The 24,090-nt window shown below is 41.9% G+C and overlaps 1 protein-coding gene across 1 annotated transcript in view; it reads right to left on the bottom strand.

The window, feature by feature from the left end:
* The window catches only part of LOC139554528 (serine-rich adhesin for platelets-like), a 71,846-nt gene extending 48,696 nt beyond the window's left edge, over positions 1-23,150 (bottom strand). The window contains exons 1-3 of the mRNA XM_071367388.1: positions 22,852-23,150; positions 16,097-16,208; positions 2,622-6,115 (exon numbers count right to left, since the gene is read on the bottom strand). Of these exons, the coding sequence (XP_071223489.1) occupies positions 2,622-6,115; positions 16,097-16,208; positions 22,852-23,045 (3,800 nt within the window). The 5' untranslated portion in view covers positions 23,046-23,150. The remainder of the gene's footprint in view (positions 1-2,621; positions 6,116-16,096; positions 16,209-22,851) is intronic.
* Between the last annotated feature and the right edge of the window lie 940 nt (positions 23,151-24,090).

Here is a 24,090-nt window from a genome sequence, read left to right on the forward strand (position 1 = left end):
AGATGAACTGATAGCAGTGTGGCTTGGCTATATAAACTTCACTGTGTGGGTCTACTGGGTACCTTACGGTGTTCCAAGAATTAGGCATAGGTTCAACATTCCATGATCGAGCAAAGGCCTGACAATCAGGTAGACCATGTAAGGCTGCGCCTGAGTTAGGCGGAAACAATTAACATAGTGTACCCATCTTAAAGAATGAAAACCATAGGCTACATTCTTATCTCTTTCATTCTTGGCTACACAAAGAGTGTTGTTTACGCGCACACACACACACGTCAATTATGTTTTTAAGCCACCAGAAGTTCTTTTACTATGACTCCTCACAGCCCATCCCACTGAAAGGGTGCAGAGAGCAATCTCCACAAATACGTGGTCGGACGGGTGAGGCTAATCACCACTTCTACAGTCTGGCTTGGAGACTCACATTTTGTGATCCACCAGGAAACTGGCCAATTAAACGACAACAAAAAAGGACGCCATTGTCATTAAAGAAATGTCCACAAATAAGAAATATTCAAAAAGGTGACAGAAAAAAATGCACAGGTAAATACTGTAGTCGTTTCACCTGAGAAATTATTACGTAATGTTTATGGTTCATGTCATGTCATGTATCAGGACGCTAAAGTAGACCTTGGTCATGCCTGTCTGTCTGTACAAAGGTAGTTAAGTGCTGTATACAATTGAAGTCGGAAGTTTACATACACTTAGATTGGAGTCATTACAACTCGTTTTTCAACCACTCCACTCATTCCTTGTTAACAAGTCGGTTAGGACATCTACTTTGTGTAATTTTTTTAACTATTGTTTACAGACAGATTACTTCACTTATAATTCACTGTATCATAATTCCAGTGGGTCAGAAGTTTACATACACTAAGTTGACTGTGCCTTTAAACAGCTTGGAAAATTCCAGAAAATGATGTCATGGCTTTAGAAGCTTCTGATAGGCTAATTGACATCATTTGAGTCAATTGGAGGTGTACCTGTGGATGTATTTCAAGGCCTACCTTCAAACTCAGTGCCTCTTTGCTTGACATCATTGGAAAATTAAAAGAAATCAGCCAAGACCTCCACAAGTCTGGTTCATCCTTGGGAGCAATTTCCAAACACCTGAAGGTACCACATTCATCTGTACAAACAATAGTATGCAAGTATAAACACCATGGGACCACGCAGCCATCATACCGCTCAGGAAGGAGACGCATTCTGTCTTCTAGAGATGAACGTACTCTGGTGCGAAAAGTGCAAATCAATCCCAGAACAACAGCAAAGGACCTTGTGAAGATGCTGGAGGAAACAGGTACAAAAGTATCTATATCCACAGTAAAAACGAGTTCTATATCAACATAACCTGAAAGGCCGCTCAGCAAGGAAGAAGCCACTACTCCAAACCGCCATAAAAAGCCAGACTACGGTTTGCAACTGCACATGGGGACAAAGATTGTACTTTTTGGAGAAATGGTCTGATGAAACAAAAATAGAACTGTTTGGCCATAATGACCAACGTTATGTTTGGAGGAAAAAAATGGGAGGCTTGCAAGCCGAAGAACATCATCCCAACCGTGAAGAACAGGGATAGCAGCATCATGTTGTGGGGGTGCTTTGCTGCAGGAGGGACTGGTGCACTTCACAAAATAAATGTCATCATGAGGTAGGAAAATTATATGGATATATTGAAGCAACATCTCAAGACATCAGTCAGGAAGTTAAAGCTTGGTCGCAAATGGGTCTTCCAAATGGACAATGACCCAAGCATACTTCCAAAGTTGTGGCAAAATGGCCAACAAAGTCAAGGTATTGGAGTGGCCATCACAAAGCCCTGACCTCAATCCCATAGAAAATGTGTGGGCAGAACTGAAAAAACGTGTGCGAGCAAGGAGGCCTACAAACCTGACTCAATCACACCCGCTCTGTCAGGAGGAATGGGCCAAAAGTCACCCAACTTATTGTGGGAAGCTTGTGGAATGCTACCCAAAACATTTGACCCAAGTTAAACAATTTAAAGGCAATGCTACCAAATACTAATTGAGTGTATGTAAACTTCTGACCCACTGGGAATGTGATGAAATAAATAAATAATTCTCTGTACTATTACTCTGACATTTCACATTCTTAAAATAAAGTGGTGATCCTAACTGACCTAAAACAGGGCATTTTTACTAGGATTAAATGTCAGGAATTGTGAAAAACTGAGTTTAAATGTATTTGGCTAAGGTGTATGTAAACTTACAACTTCAACTGTAAATCCAATTCGTTATTATAGCTAGTTACCATAAACCACAACAGTATAAAATAATAACAGTCTTTGCATTTCCAATAAACAACATTCCAGACACATTGCAGAGAAAACGGACATCACCATTTTGTCCTCTATTCCACCTACTACCATACCATACACATACAATTTACTGCACAGCAGACATGATAGATCAATTAGTCCTATTGTTGTTGAGTCTCCGCGTTCCCTCACACTCAGACACACGTGTTCAATCTGCGCACACACTCATTTAGTATAGAATGATCACATGAAACTTAATCACTTCCGCCTCCATTTCAAAACACACACATCAAGAAAAGTTGGAAATCAGAGTAAGGATATCAGATGAAATGGAATCACTTACCCTTCTGGCTGGCTGAGGCAGTTGACTCTGTTCTTCTGTGACTTGAGGAATGTGTCTGCAGTGACTGACAGCTTCACTTCCACCTGCTCTGGCTCTGCACCGGGTCTCTCTGTGTCCTCAGTGACAAGACCGTTAGCTCTCTTCTGAAGTCTCTCGAGGATTGGGTCTCCTGTGACTGGAGGATTCACTGCCACCTGCTCTGACACTGGCTCTCCACTGTCTCCGTCTGTGTCCTGAGTAAAAATGCTGTCTATCCACTCAGTACTGAGTGTCCCTTTGTGTTCTCTCTTTACAGTGTATGTGTTGGACTCGGACTCAGCGCTGTGTGCGAATGTGTCTGTCGATGTCTCTTCTCTGTCTGTGTCAAGTGGGAGTCTGTTCTCACCATCTGCACTGTGTGCGACAGAGTCTACGTTTGTTTTCTGGTCAGTGAAAGAGGGTGTGCTCGGTGCACCCGTGTCCTCGACGGTCCAAGTGACTAAGTCCACTATCTCTGCTCTATGTGTGTCTGAAATCCTCTCCTCTCCGCCGGCGGTGTGTGTGAGTGTGTTGTGTGTTTTGAGTGTGTCCTCTCGCCCTCTGTTAGAGTGTTTATTCTCAGCGCTGCGGGACTCGTTCACTCCCTCCTGTGGCTCTTCCTGGCCTGGGGTCTGTGTATATGTATAAGTGCAGGCCTCTGTTCCCAGGGAAGCTTGCGTAACCACACTCCGGTTACTCCCTGACCCCTCCTCCTCTCCATGCTGCTCTGTGGTGAAAGGTGGGGCTGGCGACTCACATTCCATGAGCGTGTGCACCTGCTGAACAGGTAGGGCTGGTTCCACCCCCTCCTCCCTATTTTCCTTCACCAGTGGCCAGACTTCTCTCGCTTTTCTCTCCTCCACCTGCACTAGGCTCGCCGCGTCACTCTCTTCTTGGGACTCAATGTTTCTCTTCTCTTTGTGGACTTCATTCTCTTGACCTCTATCCCTCGTTTTGAACATTTCTTCAGTTTCTTTCTGTGATGCCACACTCCATCCCATTTCGGTGGTTTCATTACCATTCCTCCGTTGTCTGCCCGTGCCTTTCTCTTCCTCTGCTTTGACCTTTTCAACTCCACTCTCCTCCATGTAATCGTCCAGGATGCTGTAATGGACCAATGATATAGTGACCTCCATGGCACTGCTGTTCTCTGGTATGGTCACATAATGTGAGCTTGCCCTGACAACTGCTGCATCACAGGGTATATGTTCCTCAACCTGTCTATTAGAATCTATGCTGTTGGCCTCTTCCATCATCTCTGCTTCTTGAACTTCCTCAGTAGCAATTGTGGACACATATGATTTTTCCCTGACAATGTCTGCATCACAGTTCAGAATATTTTTCGCTTCCATAATCTCTACTTCTGCTTCTTGAGCGGTCGCAGTTGCCATTGTTTCAGAGATTGTAGAGGAGCCGGAAGCGTCAATGGTGACTGGTTTTGTGACAAAGGATTCCCCCTGTGTGGACTCAAGAGAACCGGAACTCTCAGGCTCAGTGAGGGAGATATCTGTGTTAGGGTCGGAGGTGTCTGTTTGAGGAACAGCGGGATCCTTTTTTTCAAGAGAAGTGTCCATATTATGAGGCGGATATTCCATCGTAACGTCACATGTCTCCATGTCTGGGTTAGACGTGTAACTAGTGACGGCAGATCTGTCAGATATGTGACGCGAGGGAAAACCTTCAGGAAAAAGAGAGTCATAAAGATCTTCAAATACTGGTTTTGAGTCACTAGCAGTGAGGTTAGTTTTAGGGGAAGCAGCGGTGTCTGTGTCAGGATGGCTGGCATTCATTTTGGAGACTACAGTGGCAGGTATGTCCATGTCGGCGTCAGGGGCGTCAGTGGCAGACCGTAATGGAGTTGATTGGGTGGTGCCACTGACACTAGCTTCAGTGTGATCAATGGCAGTTTCAGACTCCTGTTTAACTGGTTCAGGTAAAAATAAGTCAAAGGGGTTACCCAAGGACAGGTGTGGGTCAGTGTCATAACTCATGGTTAGGTTGGTGTCAAGACGTCCCTCAGTAGAGTGAGGGTCTGATATGGCAGATTTCTGTTCCGATGTGAAACTATGAGGAAATAGCGAGTCATACAGAGTTCCATATACCTCTTTGTTGGCGGAGGACGTGTCAGTGTTGGGGACAGCGTTGTCGCTGCCGGTAACGGAGTAGACCGTGTTTGCAATGGAGGCTAGCATTTTATCTGTAGATTTGTCAGTGCTTGGAACGGGGATGACCATTTCAGCGGGAGAGGGGCCAGGATGAGGAATAGCGGTGCTGACCTCTTCAGAGGTGACAGTTTCAGGCCTAGATGTATCAGTGGTGGAGACAGAGGTGTCATTGATGGAGGTGGTGCCAATGGTAGTAACAGTGTCAGCAAGAGTGTCCACGTCAGTAACAGCGTTGATAGTGATAAGAGAAGAGCTGACAGTGGTGAGAACAGGAGTGTCAGTGTCGTCAGCCAAAGTATCACGGTTGAGCGTAAAGGTCTCGGTATTAACTTCAGGGACAGGTGTGTCTGTTTCAGTCACAGAGGTTTCTCTATTGGGGTCCAAGGCAATGGGAGAGGGATCAGTATTAGGGGTAACAGTGCTGATATTCTCAGCAACAACAGGTTGGCCAATGGAGAAGGTAACACAGGCCTCAGCTTTGGTAAGTGGGAATTCAGTAACAGGAAAGACGGGATCAGAAAGACCACTACTCACAGGGTCAGAGCTGGGTAATGGGGAGTGGGAAATGTCATCTCTCTGGTTTGTGGTGTAAACTGTAATAGGAGGGCAAAAGGGTGTCGGTGGGCTAGATGGATAGCAGGGTGGTGGGATAAATGGGAAAGAGGGAGGAGTTGGGTTAAAGCTATCAACATCCATATAAGTTGTGTCAGTATGGTCTGTTGAGGCATAAGCGTTGTCACACTGAACATCCGGGCTTTCCTCTTCCTCTGAGGTCTCGTCCCACACCATCTCAGGCATAGCTAAAGGGGCTTTTCCTGTAGCCCGACCCACTTCAATAGGAATAATCTTATCCATCAGGGATTCCTGGGATTTTGATTGGTTAGTGACAGTCTTAGGACTGTCCATCAGGGGCTCCTGGGCCTGCGATGCGTTGGGGACAGTGGCAGGAGGATAAGAGGTGACCCGTGTCGTAGTGTTTATGTCAGGCTGAGACATAGTGAACCTTACGCTCTTGTTCAGAGTACCGCCCTGGCCGATGTCCCAGAGGCTGAGGTCCAAAGACTCCTCCTCCTCTTGCCCTTTGACCTCTGGATCGGGGCTGTGGAGGACCACGATGCTCTGGGATAGATCCCTGTCACTCTTCTTCTTACTCCTCTTCAAGCCGAAGGTGAAAGTGCCGAAACTCTTGGGCTTGGCACGGAGGTCCATCTCTGAGTAGCTGAGGTCCTTGGCCTGATTGTGAGCGATAGACGGAAAGGCAGAGGGAGGGATAGTGAGTGAGAGACGGGGAGGGAGAGGGGGGACAATATGCTAAAAAGAGAAAGATAGAGGCAGAAAAAGATAAAGGGAGAAAGAGATTGGGGAGAGAAAAGAGAGACCGAACATTACATGGAGTATGAAACGTTCATTTCGACACTATCAACTGCTCCGTAGAGAGTCAGTAGGCTCACCGTGTAATTTGCATGAGAATAATCTCTCGATTTCATAAGAACCAAACCCCAATTACTCAGCGCTTGAAACGCTCCATTGACAACAAAAAGGCAAGAATCCCTGGTATGTATTGAACAGAAGTTATAGAATCCTGCCAGTGTTTGTTCATCGGAGTTGATCTGTCTACACCTCAGTGAAAAAGGAGCACGGAGACACCCTTCCAAGGCATACTTCAAAGAGGACTCCACCCTTAGTTTGAACAACATCAGTTCCAGAGATGTAGATCTCCAGTGGTGCGTCAGACCGTGGGGATGAGGTGCGAATGATTGGAGGAGAGCCACAAAGTGTTGGTAGCTAATAACACAAACCATATCCTATTTGTCTGGACACCGTTTTCCTATGATTACGTTTGATAAGACATAGTTGCAATGTTATTCTGGTGAGTGTGCCTTCGTTGCACCTTGATGACAATGGAGAATGGAATGCAACGCTTTCCATTAGGCAAGTCTGTCAGATTTGAATCTAGGCAGAGTTGAAAAGAATTCCTCTTTGAGTGAAACGCAGAAGATAACAATAGTAGTGAAACCTGAGTATATGGATGGAGCAACTATGTGTTATGACACAAAGACACACACACTAAAATGTGGAGAAAAAAAGGTTGTTTATTTTCCTTGCATACAAACTCTTACAACTTTTGATGCTGCTCATTATCTTTCTTGATATGCATTTCTCAGATTTGTTTCCCCCCCTTTTTTTGTGGCAGCCCACGGGTATAAGAAAAAGTGAAATGCAAATATGATAACTGAATAAATATGATAATGAATGTTATAGGCTTGGGCGGTATACCGGGATATTTGGATATAGCCACAGGATGGTTTTTCAATACCATCAATATCGTTGAAACTAGTTCTTTGAAGTTTTTCAATACATTTTAAAATTTGTAGCTAATGTTTATGTACATACACACAGTCAACTTGTGCAATACGAGATAAAGCAGATCGCGTTCTTCATTTCACCGGTCACATTATGAAGCTTACCGTAGTTCCCCAGAACAGCTGAGCCGGTCACACAGCCAGCTACATTTCCTTGTATTTTACAGAGAAAAGTAGGTTGGCTACACCAAGAAAAGTACCGGAGAAAAGTATCGACACAGTCAGAGTGCTGTCTGCTGATAGATGAGAATTCACAAACGGCACTCAGTGGAGAAACGCAACTGAGGCACAAAATGTGTAATGCCGAGCAGAAATTACAATAAGAAGCATTTTACATCTGCGTTTACAAAACGCAGCAAGATATTAAGCGTTCTATTTATTTTTCTGCGTAAAAAATGCTGAATTCTGCATTAACTAGCAAGTTAAACTTTTGGGTGGCGTTATCTAAGTAAGTGGCTTCTGCCATATTTGAGAAGTCAAAGGTGGATTGGATTAATTATTTGTAATTAAAGCCACTATCTTGATTTCCTTGTTCTCGGCCCATCTTCTTCTCCCCCCTTTTCTTCAAGGAGAGCAGGTAGGCTCATTGCCCTAGCGACCCCAGACTCCACACAGGCACAGCGTGTACACATGCTGTTTCAGAGCCAGTACTGTTCTTCCTTCAGACAAGGATGCATCCAAAACTTTGTTAATTTGCACAATGTCTCGTTCACATTCGCTTGTAAATGTCCAAACTCAGCAAAAATGACATTCGGTAGCTCGTCCCTGCATTCAGAGAGTATTCAGACCCTTTAACTTTTTCCCACATTGTTACGTTAAAACAGGTTTTTAGATTTTTTTTGCAAAAGTATACAATAAAAAAAACGAAAATATTTACGTAAGTATTCAGACCCTTTACTCAGTACTTTGTTGAAGCACCTTTGGCAGGGATTACAGCCTTGAGTTTTATTGGGTATGACGTTACAAGCTTGGCACACCTGTATTTGGGGAGTTTCTCCCATTATTCTCTGCAGATCCTCTCAAGCTCTGTCAAGTTGGATGGGTAGCGTCGCTGCACAGCTATTTTCAGGTCTCTCCAGAGATGTTCGATCGGGTTCAAATCTGGGCCACTCAAGGATATTCAGGGACTTGTTCCGAAGGCACTCCTGCGTTGTCTTGACTGTGTGTTTAGGTTTGTTGTCCTGTTGGAAGGTGAACCTTGACCCCAGTCTGGAGGTCCTGAGCAGGTTTTCATCAAGGATCTCTCTGTACTTTGCGCCGTTCATTTTTACCTTGATCCTGAATAGTCTCCCAGTCCCTGCTGCTGAAAAACATCCCCACACCATGATTCTGCCACCACAGGTATCGTTCTAGGTTTCCTCCAGATGTGACTCTTGGCATTCAGGCCAAAGAGTTCAATCTTGGATTCATCAGACCAGAGAATCTTGTTTCTCATTGTCTGAGAGTCCTTAAGGTGCTTTTTGGCCAACTCCAAGCGGGCTGTCATGTGATTTTTTATTGAGGAGTGGCTTCCGTCATGGCCACTCTACCATGAAGACCAGATTGATGAGTGAGATGGTTCTCCCATCTCCACAGTTGCATGATTCGTCACAATAATGTTCTCTTGAGGACCGATGCTCGAATGAACGTTCTACTAGCTACTCAATGACATTCTCTGAACTGCAATGTTCTGATTAAGATTTAGTCTAAAGTGCATTATAGTTACATGGAACAAACAATAACATTTCTAAAAGGAGGCAAATAATTTTGTCATCACTGTAATAGCATCAGATTGACTTTAGATGGAGCATAACTTTAGTTAGCTAAGATTGAGGGACAGGACCGGATTTTAACTAGCTAACGTTAGCATTTTTTACTAATTTTTCTAGCTATGGCAATTGCCACAACATGATAATGATGGCAAAGTTGTTTTCTACTAATTACTTGCCTACTTTAGCAATGTCATTGTATTTCTAGGCCACTATAGTGTCTCCTCAGATAATGTTAGTTAAATTGCTAGCTACCAAAGCCTGTGAGATAACTAATGGTAGCTAGCCTGTTGACTATTTTTCAAGCTGCAGTCAGTCAGTCACCCAAAAAGGAATTGATTTAGATTGTCGTCTTTTTCGTGTTTTCTTTGATGACTGTACAAAATAAAATGCTCTAATTTACAATTTGAAGAGTATTTGTTATTAGGTATTAGAGCTAAAATTATTGGATTTGTAGCTTCTATCCTGACAGCCAGAAGAAAGAAAGAGGGTAGCTATTATTATTAGTTAGCTAGATAACTCATTAGGTGTATGTTTATCTGTGATATGATTCCTAAAAAAATTTGTGAGCCTTCTGGCTGTTGAATGGACGTATTAATGTATAACTCTTATGATAAATTATATGACTTATGAAGGCTCAGGTTGGAGGTATAACTGGTTCCATTTTTCTACAGGCATCCATAATCATATTATTTTAGTTATGGACTATCAGATATCAAATTGTTACGTCTTCTCAAAATGTGAGAGTGAAAGGGATTATAAAATATAACTTCGCCACCTTGCCAACAGGTTGATAACAATTCCCTTACATTCATGATCCCCTTTTTTCTGTGTTAAAGGGTCATCACTGAAGAAGGCCTGCAGGATGAGGAGGACCATGAAGTCATGGACTTCCTGGAGGAAGATTCTTTTGATGAGGAGCTACTTGGTGAAGACTATTACGAAGAGTATGACCATATACTACGGTTTAAATGCTGTAGTCCTACTATTTTTTATATACTATAGTATTTACTGTAGTCTTTACTGTAGTATACTGAATATAGAAGTAGAGGTCTTTCTCCTTGAGGAAATCTACTGGAGAAATACTAAAAGAGCACATTTTCCATAAGCTTTAGATAGATAGGACTGGGGTATGAACAGAGTTCAGAGCTCTTGTTATAACCTGTATGGAACACAATATGGTTGATACTAGGCATGTAGGTTTCTCACTTATGGGTGGCATAAATTGGGATATGGGGGAGTGGAATGGGCAGGGTATTTGCTAATGAAATACTGTAGTATTTAATACAGTAAAAAAAAAGTACTGTTTTTGCAGACATACATTACTGTAGTAATTACTTGTGTTTTTTTTGCAGATAATACTGTAGTATTTACTATAGTAGTCTACCGTATACTGCAACATTCTATAGTAAGTAATACACATGATGGAGGGATACTACAGTGTGTAGTTTACTAATCTACAGAATTCTATAGTAAACTGTAGTATTGTTACATGTGGGCAAACAAGTGAACATCGACTGGCAGAGAAGCATCTTAATTAACGTGTGCCCCCCCCCATTTTGTTGTATTAAAGTGAAATCAAAGTGGGATTTAATTGTCATTTTTTTGTCAACAATCTACACAAAATACTCTAATGTCAAAGTGGATTTTTTTAATAAACATTTTGTATAAAATAAATAAATAATAAAACACGAAAATATCTTGATTAAATAAGTATTCAACCCCCTGAGTCAATACATCACCTTTGGCATTGATTACAGCTGTGTCTTTCTGGGTAAGTCTCAGTCTAACTGCCCCTTTATGCAATACACACACACACACACACACACCCACACGCTTTCAGACATGCACACAAAACACTAGCAGAAAACAGTGTTTACACCAAATATAAAACGTTCCTATGTCTCCAGACTTTCTAGAACACTTTGGAGAAGTGTTCACTAGTGTGCTAGAAATAAAATAAGTTTTTCGTTTTCATAATTTAACTGAGGTTTTACCTCTGTTCTGAGGAACAATGAATCACTGATGATGACTGACAACAAAACCTATTGTATGCTTGGTGCCTGCAAACCTCATGCATGGTAACACTGGCTCCCTCTATCGGGCAAGGGAAGGACTAACTAACCTATTATACACCATAAGTATGTGGACACCTGCTCATCGAACATCTCATTCCAAAATCATAGGCATTAATATGGAGCTGGTCCCCCCTTTGCTGCTATAACAGCCTCCACTCTTCTGGGAAGGCTTTCCACTAGATGTTGGAACATTGCTGTGGGGACTTGCTTCCATTCAGCCACAAGAGCATTAGTGAGGTCGGGCACTGATGTTGGGCGATTAGGCCTGGCTCGCAGTCGGCGTTCCAATTCATCCCAAAGGTATTCGATGGTGTTGAGGTCAGGGCTCTGTGTAGGCCAGTCAAGTTCTTCTACACCGATCAACAAACAATTTCTGTAAGGACCTCGCTTTGTGCACTCGGGCATTGTCATGTGGAAACAGGAAAGGTCCTTACCCAAACTGTTGCCACAAAGTTGGAAGCACAGAATCGTCTAAAGTGTCATTGTATGCTGTAGCGTTAAGATTGTCCTTCACTGTAACTAAGGGGCCTAGCCCGAACCATGAAAAACAGCCTCAGACCATTATTCCTCCTCCACCAAACTTTGCAGTTGGCACTATGCATTGGGGCAGGTAGCGTTCTCCTGGCATCCACCAAACCCAGATTTGTCCGTCAGACTGCCAGAAGCGTGATTCATTGCTCCAGAGTCCAAAGGCGGCTAACTTTACACCACTCCAGCCAATGCTTGGCATTGCACATGCTGATCTTAGGCTTGTGTGTGGCTGCTCTACCATGAAAACCTATTTCATAAAGCTCCTGAAGAACAGTTATTGTGCTGATGTTGCTTCCAGAGGCAGTTTGGAACTCGGTAGTGACAGGCGATTTATATGCGCTACGCGCTTCAGCACCCGGCGGTCCCATTCTGTGAGCTTGTGTGACAAAAAAATGTTCGATGGGTGGATTCTTATTTTGTCAAGTGCTCTTTATTGAGAAAAATGATAATGGACACTGTGTTTTTCGAATAAATGATAATTGACAAATACTTTTGAAGGTAAGCGGGGCACCTGATGTCACGTCTACTCCCTCTCCGGCCTCTAGGTCATCAGGCTGCTGATTATCCCGCACACCTGTCACCATCGTCTCACGCACCTGCGCCTCATGACACTCACCTGGACTCCATCACCTCCTTGATTATCTTCCCTGTATCTGCAACTCCCCTTGGTTCTTTCCTCAGGTGTTATTGACTCTGTTTTCATGTCGGTGCGTTGTTTGTGTTTCGTGTTCATTGTCTTTTATTTATTAAAACACTCACTCCCTGAACTTGCTTCCCGACTCTCAGTGCACATCGTTACAGAATAACACCTCACCTAAGGGAAGCATCAGGGAGTGTTTTTTTAATAAAATTGTTTGTGTCAGATTCATGATGCCGGGTCCGGGAACTGCTACAGGCTCCCCTGCCTCAGCCGGATCGCCGGGCTCCCCTGCCTCAGCCGGATCGCCGGGCTCCCCTGCCTCAGCCGGATCGCCGGGCTCCCCTGCCTCAACCCATCTGTCTAGTTCCCGCGCCCCAGCTGACCGACAGGTTCCTGCGCCTCAGCTGTCGTGACAGGTTCTCGTGCATCAGCAGTGGTGACCGGTCACCTCCTGATCCCCGGGTTTGTCCCCTTTGACGGCGTCTTGCGGTGGGAGCCGCACGACGGGGAGGGGTTACTGTCACGTATACTCCCTCTCCGGCCTCTAGGTCATCAGGCTGCTGATTATCCCGCACACCTGTCACCATCGTCTCGCTCACCTTCGCCTCATGACACTCACCTGGACTCCATCACCCCCTTGATTATCTTCCCTATATCTGTCACTCCCTTTGGTTCTTTCCTCAGGTGTTATTGACTCTGTTTCCATGTCGGTGCGTTGTTTGTGTTACGTGTTCATCATTTCATTTATTTACTAAAACACTCACTCCCTGAACTTGCTTCCCGACTCTCAGCTCACTCGTTACACCTGATGTCACTGCATAACTATAAAGCACCACTCCACACTTAAATTCTAAATGCCTACTGCTTGCAAAAAAAAAATGGATTGTCCAGACTTTCAAGAACACCTGAATTGCTTCGCCTTGCTTTTCTAGTTACCTGGCAAGTTTAACAATCCAATTATTTCAGATCTACAGGAGTGCAAGTATCACCATGGCGATACGTTGACACATGAGAAGTATTAAAATGTGGCAAATATTAGTCAATTATTGCATTCTATTTGTGCTGGCTTTCGCAGGCTACCTGAGACATGAAACTGATAGGTGGGAGGATATACAGGCTGTCGCCAATTTATGAACGCGCAATTTTCCTACATGAGTAATGGAGACACTTCAACCACAACATTTGTATTGAACACCATATTTTTTTATATTTATTTTTAGGTGTGACGTCATTATGTCCAGCTGTTTTCATCAACAAGACAGTTCAATGGAAACTCACCCTAACAGACCATTGTCTGATTTATATGCAGACTTTATACATTTTGACCCCCCCAAAAAAGCACTGGACAAGTTAATGGAAACATAGCTACTGTCACCACCATCCCTGAAATGCTGGCAGTAGAAGTTGGCCCTAACCACAGATCTAGGAACAGATCACCCTACTCTGAAATCCCATCATTAACATTAAGGTAGATAAAATAACATCTGGATCTGGATCAGCAGTTTGCATGTCAACTTTTCCCTAATCCATCTGAGCAAGTCTAGAAATTTAGCAACAGGAAATAGCCTACTGAGTTCAAATACACCAGACCTGAGTTCAAATACTTGTTAGGGTATTTGAATTATTTTCAAAGACATTTCAAAGTAAGTATTTGGATATTCCTTCTTAGACTATTGGAATATATTTGGAAATACATGTGGAGAGTATTGGCATGTTTGAAAATAATGAAATACACAGTGTATTTTCAAATACTCCATGCATTTACACTGTTTGGTCCTAGGGGAATTTAAAATACTGTATTTGGAAACAAGTGTGAAAATAGTAGGCTATTTATAGGAAATGATTTGAAAATAACCTCCCTCTAGCGTGGAATAGCAGAACCTGATAACGTCATAGTTTACCCAAAATACTTTTTAAATAAGTGCTACACAGATCACAATGTGAGGAGTCTACTGTATGGCCATGATTTGCACTGAGAACTGCCAGAGGGAGAGGACGGGAACACCAACTGGCATGCTGCTGTTAGAAAAAGAGCCACACACTAAACGTTAAGAAGACAATATGCATTTTCTAACACAAACAAATATAAGCCCCAGAGTATACTCCTGCTCTGAAAAGCCTTGAGAAAAACTAAGAGAAATACCCCAACGGTTTCTCAATTAAAATGACAGACACCACATTAACACCAACAAAAGCAGTAGTTGCCCTTATGAGATTAGGCATTCTCAAACAGACACTGAACAGTTAGGAGTGAGCTATAGTCATACTATAGTAAAGCACATTCAAATGGATACCATACACATGAAAGCTGATAAGGAAAGATATTGCACACAAAAAACACACTTTTCATAGAATTGTAACTCTGTGTGATTCTTTGAGCACTGTGGACAATGACTAGAGAACAAATGTCCACTTTAATAACGGAACACTAGTCACTTTAGTAATGTTTACATACTACTCTACTCATCTCGTATGTATATACACACTGTAGTCTATTCTACTGTATTTTAGTCAATGCCACTCCAACATTGCTCGTCCTAATATTGATATTTTTCTAAATTACATTATTTAACTTTTAGATGTGTGTATTGTTGTGAATTGTTAGATACTACTGCACTGTTGGAGCTACGAACACAACCATAAACTTTGTTTTAATTTTAATGACTTTATTAGTTAAGTAATCATTTCTGTTCAGGCAGTAGCAGTCATCCCACCAGCCAGCCCATCTTAACATTTTGTGCTCTCCATACTGTACTGTCTGTAGTCATCCCATTTAGCTAGCCTGCCTAAGTATGCTGCAGAGCTATCTGACGAAATCATTGTACTAATTCTTCAAAGTAGCTAAGGCATACTTTCGCGAACTGTTTATGTCCCCCTCATCGTTGTGTACATTCCTCTCTCAAGCGGTCTGTGTGTATACAACCTAATGTAGCAAGCGTAAAAGTGTATCCATCCAGAGATCTGTATATAATGACGAGACGCTCAGGTCTCTGCCCTAACAATGGGAGTCGTTTTCCCAAAGGTGGGAAGAAACGTATTGGGGTTGTTTTTGGAATGATCTTGGTGAGAGTGAAATCTCTCGCTTCGCCTTATCCTCTGATTCGTCTCTGTCTGAGCCGGAAAAGTCCACAAAGGATTATGGACATTGTAGTTAATTACCAAGTTTCTGCACTGAACTAGGTTGAATATTTGCTTAATGAAAACTACAACTCCCTTCAGCCCAGCATCCCACATAGTTCTTGACTTGATTTCTCTTGTGCCCTGTTTATCTAGAGAGAAATCAAATTATTCACATTGGCTCACAACCCCCCCCCCCCCCCCCGGAATTAAAGCAATTGATCTGACGTCTGTCAATTAGTTGTTTAATAACTGATTAAAAAAGACAAAATGTCAGTTAATCGCTCAGCACTAGAAAGTTATTTTCGTAAAATACTTTATATAGCCTACTATTTGAAACTGTTTCCAAATGCATACCACTAAGACCAAACAGATGTTTTTGTTGTACTGTATGTGTGTTTATAGTTGTTTAATGTTGTGTTAGTGTATGTAAGTTGTTTTGTCTGAAACGTTGTTCCCCCTGCAGCTATTGGACCAGGTCTCTCTTGGAAAAAAGAGATGTTATCTCAATGAGAAAAACCTGTATACATAAAAGGTATAAAAATAAAAATAAAATAAAAAATTGACCTGGGTTCAAATGCATTGGTATTTTAAATATTTGTATTTTCAAATGCATGCCAATACTTTCAAAGTGTATTTCTAAATACAGTATATTCCAATACCTCTATTTTCAAATAAAAAATATTTAAAAAAAAACACTTCCTTTGAAATGTATGTGAAAGCTATTGAAAGAGTATTTGAACCCAGGTCTGGAGCACGCCACGTTCCCAGTTATCTCCAAAAGGACTGACGGGGGGTCAAGGAGCCCAACTGACCTTTGGCCTGGGAGCAGTCAGAGATCTGGTCTTCTTGGTGTGACTAACATCAGGCCAGTCTTCAGCATCCCTCCCCAGGGCATCGCCACCAGATCCATTGGTCTCAGCAGCACTGGAGGACACACAAATACATCCTGATTTGGTGTGCTTGCTGAAGGCAAAGCACGATTCTACATTTCTTACATACTTCTTATTACAATTATTCCACTCGCTCTAGCACTTAAACCACTTGAGCTATTAACACTAAATCAACTTTATAATGTGCAGACTGACCGTATTCAGGTTGCTTGAGAAAATGTTTGATAGTATTTATACTTTCCGTACTACAACCATATTTGCATGAAACTAAATGCAAGTCAATAGACTTGAATGGTACATTTTTTTAAATAAATGGATCCTTTCACCATTTAAGGCATGCTATCAACACCATCCAACGTTGGGGTGTTCAGAATGATTGTCAAAGACTGATATTATAACAAATTAAAATATGCAATATTTACATTATCTACCTCATCGTCTCGCCATTGACTATTCAGTCTCACTGCTTTCTAACCATTCCAGCTAGAAACTCTAGTCTAAACCAACTGCAGGATGATGGAAACACTTCATATATTCTTTCATTCCTCCATCCTTTAATCAGTTAAAATGGGCATACATTTTCATATTAGAGCAAACGCAACAACACTAAGCGTATAAGGTAGAAACACACGTTTAAAATGTGCAGATTGTCCCAACTTAGAAAGCTTGAGAAAATGTTTTCGATAACATCTATACTTTTTGTACTACAACCATATTTTAAATGAGACACCATTGCCATGCATTTCAATGACAATAAAAGAGCCATAGACTTGCACGGGGGATCATTTGGCCATGCTACTCCTCTTGAAGCGTTTAGGTGATCAACTCTAAACCGACGCCGAAATGTGCACACTGACTCAACATAAATTGTTTGCATACAGCCTTTTGATACAATTTATAATTTTGGAACTAGAACCATTTTAAATTAGCATAAATCGACATAGGTTTGAATGAGAACCAAAAGGAATACAGTGGTAGCAATGTAAAAAAAAAAAAGATCCTGACTTCAAATTTCAAAAACTTTTAATTTACTTACAACTTCACGGATTCAATGCCAATCATATGAACGAAGTGCAGCCTTTTCAAATGCTACTGCTTTTTAACCATTTCAGCTACACACATTAAAACTACTAACATTTTCAAAATGTTATTAATTATAACTATTCAAATTTGCATAAAATGAGCCCACTAACAGTAATTATCAGTCTTGATTCGTTCAAGCTAGAGACGCCAAGCCAACTTTCACATGTTCAGGCTATCCTATCAACCAACCGACCCAACCATCTGCCTAATTTTCAAACTATAACCAGTCACTACCACTACTTATTTCAAAACCATACTTTAAATCAAGCTAGCAAGCACACCACCATTTTTTCAGGAAATGTACATCTCTACTTATTATTTGTTTTGTATGCATTGCTGAAAGTACCAACAGTAGCATGGTTCTAGGTCTGTTTGTGCTGTCTTGCCAGAAACATATCTAGGACCAGGCTATACCAAAGGCACTTCTCTGTATGAAACAGGAGTGAGTAAATAAACCGGACATGTTTTTATCAGCAGCATAGTTCTGGCTCATAAAATGGAAGTACAGTTGGAGAGCATCGTTCATATTCACTAGAGCACTTAAGGACATACTTTGAGTAAATAGCGTCTACACATTCCAACCGAAGTATACGTCAATGCACAAATGAAACATTTTAATGCTGTACATACATCAATTCATCGATAAGTAGAGAATGCAGAACATTTCCAATGCACAGCAGGCTTAACAGATAGCACTGCATGTTCTCCTTGGAAAAGCTGAATGTAAAGATCACTTTTGACTTTTGCACAGGCCGAGGGCATAGGGTCTCATCAACAAGGGTGTCCCTGCAGTTCTGCACTGTCTTTGAACCGTGCATGGTGAATGATTGGGTTCATAAGGTTGAAGTGATAACCTGTTGTGCGATTATAAGATCCAACCAAAAATCTAACTCCTGACAATCGCTATAAAGTGGAGTTGGAGTTTGTACGAAAAGGTTTCAGAAGTTTGAATACACTGATACAAAATCAAATACACCGAAGTCGGACAAAATGTCCCTTTAGCATGCAAGAAAAATCAACACAATACTGCACAATCTCTCTGAATCGGGTTTCATTTTTTCCCCTACTGACATAATTATTACAGTGAATGACAAATGGCCCCTTCCTCAATAACGCTGCCAGTGGGTCCAGTGTGTGGCTGTAAACAGAGTGGCTTCATCCATAAGCAGCTGTCATCACAGCAGAGCTCTCCAAAGGAGTGCCACAAAAGCCTCTTTCTACACAGGTAGCATTTCTTCACTTTGCTGAATGAAAAAGGGTTGAGGTAAGCGGCAAGCAAATAAAGCTACGGAAAAACGTATCTCTTTGTTACAATAGACGGACATCGACAGTGTCACGACGAAGCATTGCATGTGAGGTTGAATGATCGCGAGGTGGATGATCCAATGGGATGATCGAATTCCATTTTCACACCTCAGGGGAACAGCATTCCTCCCTAAAATACAGTCTAAGTTTGCTGTTTAGGAGAGACTGTCAGGCGCTATAAAAAAATCAGACCGGTCCAGTGGCTTCTACACACACAAACAAACCCCAGCAACTCACTTCCAGGTTTCTACTGTGTCATCTAAAGTGCTCGGCCTGTCAATCATTCTGTCCATCCATCATCACACAGAGAAGACAAAACACGGTGTCTCTCTAGCCCAGAGGGAGGAGTGCTGATGCATTGTGAACGGGTCACGTCCTCTTCCACGATCCTTCACTAGCGACATGTGTACACCCTGACAGAAGCGCGGCGTCCTGCTTGTGTAGGCTTCATAAAGACTTCATATTAAAAAAAAAGGCTCATAGACTGACGCTGCTTCTTATCGAAGACATGATTTGGATGCAGTTCAACCGGGCATTCCTAAAGAGCAGGTGACAGGTGCCTCATTCAGATTCACAAGCAGAAATATAGAGAGAGGGGAGGGAGGGAGAAAGTGAGGAGCGCCTCAGTGCAACTAGACAGGGTGCTTTACCAGAGCAGGATTTGCATAGAGATGTCGGCTGTCATTCACAGCTAGCCAAGCCACCCGGTTTTTCCTATTCAAATGATTTAGTATACTGTAAGGCTCACCTTAGGGACTCAGACTATTCGTCACGAGTTCAACTTGAGATTGTCAAAGTGCTGCGCGAATGATGAGTTATGCCAAGCGGAAATAATAATACAATCACACGCATACAGTGCATTCGGAAAGTATTCAGACCCACCAAAAAAGTTTTTTAGATTTATAAAAAATTAAAAACAGAAATACCCGACTTACATATGTATTCAGACCCTTTGCTATGAGACTCAATTGAGCTCAGGTGCATCCTGTTTCCATTGATCATCCTCGAGATGTTTCTACAACTTGATTGGACATGAATTGATTGGACATGATTTGGAAAGGATCACACCTGTCTATATAAGGTCCCACAGTTGACAGTGCATGTCAGAGAAAAAAACCAAGCCATGAGATCGAAGGAATTGTTCATAGAGCTCCGAGACAGGATTATGTCGAGGCACAGATCTGGGGAAGGGTACCAAAACATTACTGCAGCATTGAAGGTCCCCAAGAACACAGTGGCCTCCATAATTGTTAAAGAAAGCTTGGAACCTTCCAAGACACTTCTTTTATAAAAAAATATACTTTTCACTTCGTCGCAATTTAATCCATTTTAGAATAAGGTTGTAATGTAAATTTTTTGGGGGGAAAAGTCAAGGGGGCTGAATACTTTCCGAATGCACCGTATATTGCCTAATTAAGGTTGACAACTGAAACTGGTACTCGTGGGAGACTGGTATTGACACACATGTGCAAGCATGCATGTATAGTATGGAGTGCTGTTAACCAGAGCCTGAGGGGTGAAGCATACCTCTGTAGCTCCTAGTTATTGTGTACAGTATGTGAGATACCTGTGCCACACCTTGGTAAAGGTGGCGTGGACCTTATTGCACAACATTGGAGTTGTTTTTCAGTAAAACACAGTGTAACAAAACATGCACATTTTATATAGTAAACTACTATTGACAATAGGCTAAACATAAACAATAGAAGGTAACGCAACATGCAGAGATGGGAGAAGGGCAAGATGTTGGTATTGGGTTAAAAAAAATGTGAAGCGTCGTTGTTTTAGATGAAGAGGGGAGCGTAGAGGAAGTTGCACGTGGAGAAAACTGTACGCTGAAGTAAGAGGACCGTTCTCGTAGAGGGTTTCAGTTGATGCTTTTATGCATCATGAAACCAACAGAGCAAAAAGTATACACTGTAACACTATGATGTAACTGTATGGAGGGGACACCTGTGCTGAGTAATAACACTCAACAATCCAGGCCCAGACTCACATCTAAGAGAGAGGAATCATATCGTACTGAATTTGTAATCTGGCAGACATTAGAATAATAATTGAAGATATAATTGTCTAGATATGACAGCACATCCTTAATATGCAGACAAAAGAAATTCTAAGCCGTATATGTTTCAAATAAACTCCACTGGCTACATATTGTCAGATACATCATTTGCTTCACTTCAATTGGATGCTACTGTAACTTTTACTAAGATGATGCCAACAGTGACATCAGGCATAGATGCCCCTGGGAACAATAACATGTAGAGGAAATGCAGAGGAAAGACAGGTTCCTCTTCGTGTCCCTTCGCTTAGCTAAGACACAAATACGTCCGTAGACAGTCCTCCTCGGATACAGATACCGTAGCTCAAATTCTGCCTAGAAGGATGGCTGTGAAGAAGCTAAGCTATGCACAAGGACTGAACGGAGTGGGACGCGTCTCAAGTTGTGTCAAGACCGATTTGATCTTTAAAATTGGCAAAAAGGGTTATGCTGGGGCCAGGTTGCCTCGTCGCACTACGCGATAAGTTCAGTTAACACTCCACACTCCCATGAAGTACTCCATATTTGGAAGTATTTGAACCTGTTTGGTTCTGGCAATGCTGACTGGGTATTGTAAAGGTCTTGTCTTTCATGTAGTTCTATGAGTCGGATTCTCATGCCAAACCACACTGACATACGGGATTAATGTCCGTTTTATTGATGTATTTTTTTACAACGATTATCTACCATTGAAGAGATTCAGACAGTGAGTTTACATTTTCATGGAGACATGTGTACTTAAACCTATTTTGACCAATGGGTAAAGCTATGTTAATTGTGACGGTAATCCTCTAAGAAAACAAATTGGCCAGAATTAGGGTGAATAAATCAACGAAGGCCAGAGAAAAAAAATGTGGTCAAAAATCTGTAAAATTACATCACGTCAGCAAATAATCCCGTTTCAAATAAAACGCTGGGTCTAAATTAATTGTTTACTAGGTTTAATGCTTGATTTGTTAAGTTCATTTTTTTGTTAAATTTTTTTATGGCATACTAAGACAAAATAATCGTGACAGTGTGTAAATGATAAAACTGAAGGAAATTAAGAAATGTATTAAAATGCTGGAATTAAATGACTAACTATGCAAATGAACAAAAGCTGTGTGCATTAAGGAATTAAGACACCTGGCTCAACTAGATGCCTTGGGCAGATAGAACCATGAATAAGTGCATGTTGTGTTCAGTGATTTAAACAAACGGTAATCATATTTGTCTTGGTAAATTGTATTTTATAACGTCAGGAAGTTACATATCATCACCAAAGCACATTTTCACCCACGCTGGGCAGGGTGGGTGGACACCCTACCCTATACTAAATAGTCACAAACATGCCAACTACCCTTGATAGCCTGGAATAAGCGAACACCAAAACAAACATTGAATAAACCTCTAACTCGCGATTTACTGGTTTGACCCTCCTGCCTTTGAATTAAATATTCTATGAAAAGGAGACGTTTACTCTTGCTGTTGATCCAGGCATTGAGGTGTATAGTTGGCACGGTTCAATTAAGGCGAACTGGTGTATTGGAGCCTATAAAACCAGATGTCAACAGCTGCTTTCCAAAAGGACAAACCACATGATTGTTGTGTCATGTGCTTCACCGGTTTGTTAATGTTCAACCAGTAAATGACGATCAAAGTATATACTGCTCATTCATACGTGCATACTCTAGTATACCGAGGCCAACACTTCAACACGTGATGAAAAACTTTAACGTCAAGGGATTTCATCACCATATTGCATACCTAAATAAAGCCATTGAAAATGTTGTAGGATCGACAGAAACATACATGTGTGTAAATATTGAATGTTCGGGCTACCCTCAGACGAGCATACAATGTGCATAGTTTGAACCAGTGGCTCTTGCATCCCGTCTAGCGTGTAACACCCTGCAGTATGTGTAAGGTTTCAATCAGATTCTCGATGCATGCTTAATACAGGTTGCTACTTCCATCCAGTGTGGTGTAGATCATCTTGTTGTTTTTGCAACGGTATCTTCTGAATCAGAGAGCCTATTTGTTGCCTAATTGTTAGACTAGCTTGACTGTTCCCACTGTTAAGAGATGCATGCACAAATATAACAAACGTGTGTGAATTCATGTCAAGTCACGCACAACATAAATAAAGTATACTATTCAAAGTCTGTGGACTACAGTAGAACATTATAATGGTATCACGACCATCAGTTCGAACACAATGTTGCAACAAGAAAAGCCTGGAACTATTTGGCATATTTTAGCCTACCTGAAGTCCACTTGCTTCTCTTCTTCTTTGTCGTGTTTCGTATTTATCTTGAATTTGAAGAGTTTGAACTTTTTCCCTCCACGGTCATCTTTCTCCTTCTCCACAGTCAAATTGGCTTCGCTTTTAGAAAACAAGCTTTTGAATGACTTTTTGGAACTACTCTTTCTCGCCATCTTTACGTTTATTCCAGACATAAATGGCAAGTCACCAAATTCAAAGTACCACTTGTCACGAATCTCGACATGAAAAACACTACAAGGTCCTCAGAACCTGCAGACAACAGGACAGCTGATTCTCGCTCTTCACTCTCTCTACTGCATGCGCAGTCGCACACAGGTGAGTGACACGCCCTAGAGTAGCTTTGGGACACATCATCGGGAGTCTGTGCATCGCTATGGTGGTCACAGAAAATAACCCTACCACAATATAGCCGGCTTCACCAAAAAACAAAACGTTTCCAGTCAACGAAGGTATATGTACTGTAATTGTCAAACAATCACTTCAAAGGGCTCTTTTACTAGGCTACCCGCGCACGTTCTTCCACTGGCAACATATTTCCAGCTTCCAAACAGTGGTGAATGTAAAGAGCCATCTGTTACACAAAACACAAAAAGCCTAATGACATTGGTGATGATTTATTAGGCCAGAATGTAGGCCTATACATCCGCGCGCGTCGGCCACCCATCTCTGCCTTGGCAACGTTTCCGTGTTTTTATCGAACCACATCAGATTTTGGAGTTTAGGCTATGCCACCCATTTTCAAATCCATTCGCTCATTTTCATTACCGCTGTCATACGGCGGGGATAAAAAGTAGTGTAATAGCCTACAGTTTTTACCTTTGTATTTAATTATTGTGAGGTTCATGTTTTACCTGTATGGTTTACCCCCACTATTTATTTTGCTGGGAAGCTGTACCTTACCTCCTTACTTTCAACCCTGCTCACTGTGAAATAAACGTCTGTAACTCAGTAAATTTGTTGCGTTTTAAGTTAATTTACACATTTTTATGACTAGGCCCACATAGAATCCCTGTTAATTCAATACTATGTGTAATTATATGATTAGGCCCATAAAAATATAGGAGGTCCAATACCGGGAAGAAATTAATTATACTGTAACGACCCTGGGTTTATAAGTGCGGAAATCGACTCTGCCGCACGAGCATGCTTTTGCGGTACAGTCGATAGCGCGCCGGACCTCGGGCTAGAAGGTCGAGGGTTCGATACCTACTCCCTGCC

This window comes from Salvelinus alpinus, chromosome 26 (assembly GCF_045679555.1).
Source record: "Salvelinus alpinus chromosome 26, SLU_Salpinus.1, whole genome shotgun sequence".
Taxonomy (NCBI): Eukaryota; Metazoa; Chordata; class Actinopteri; order Salmoniformes; family Salmonidae; genus Salvelinus; species Salvelinus alpinus.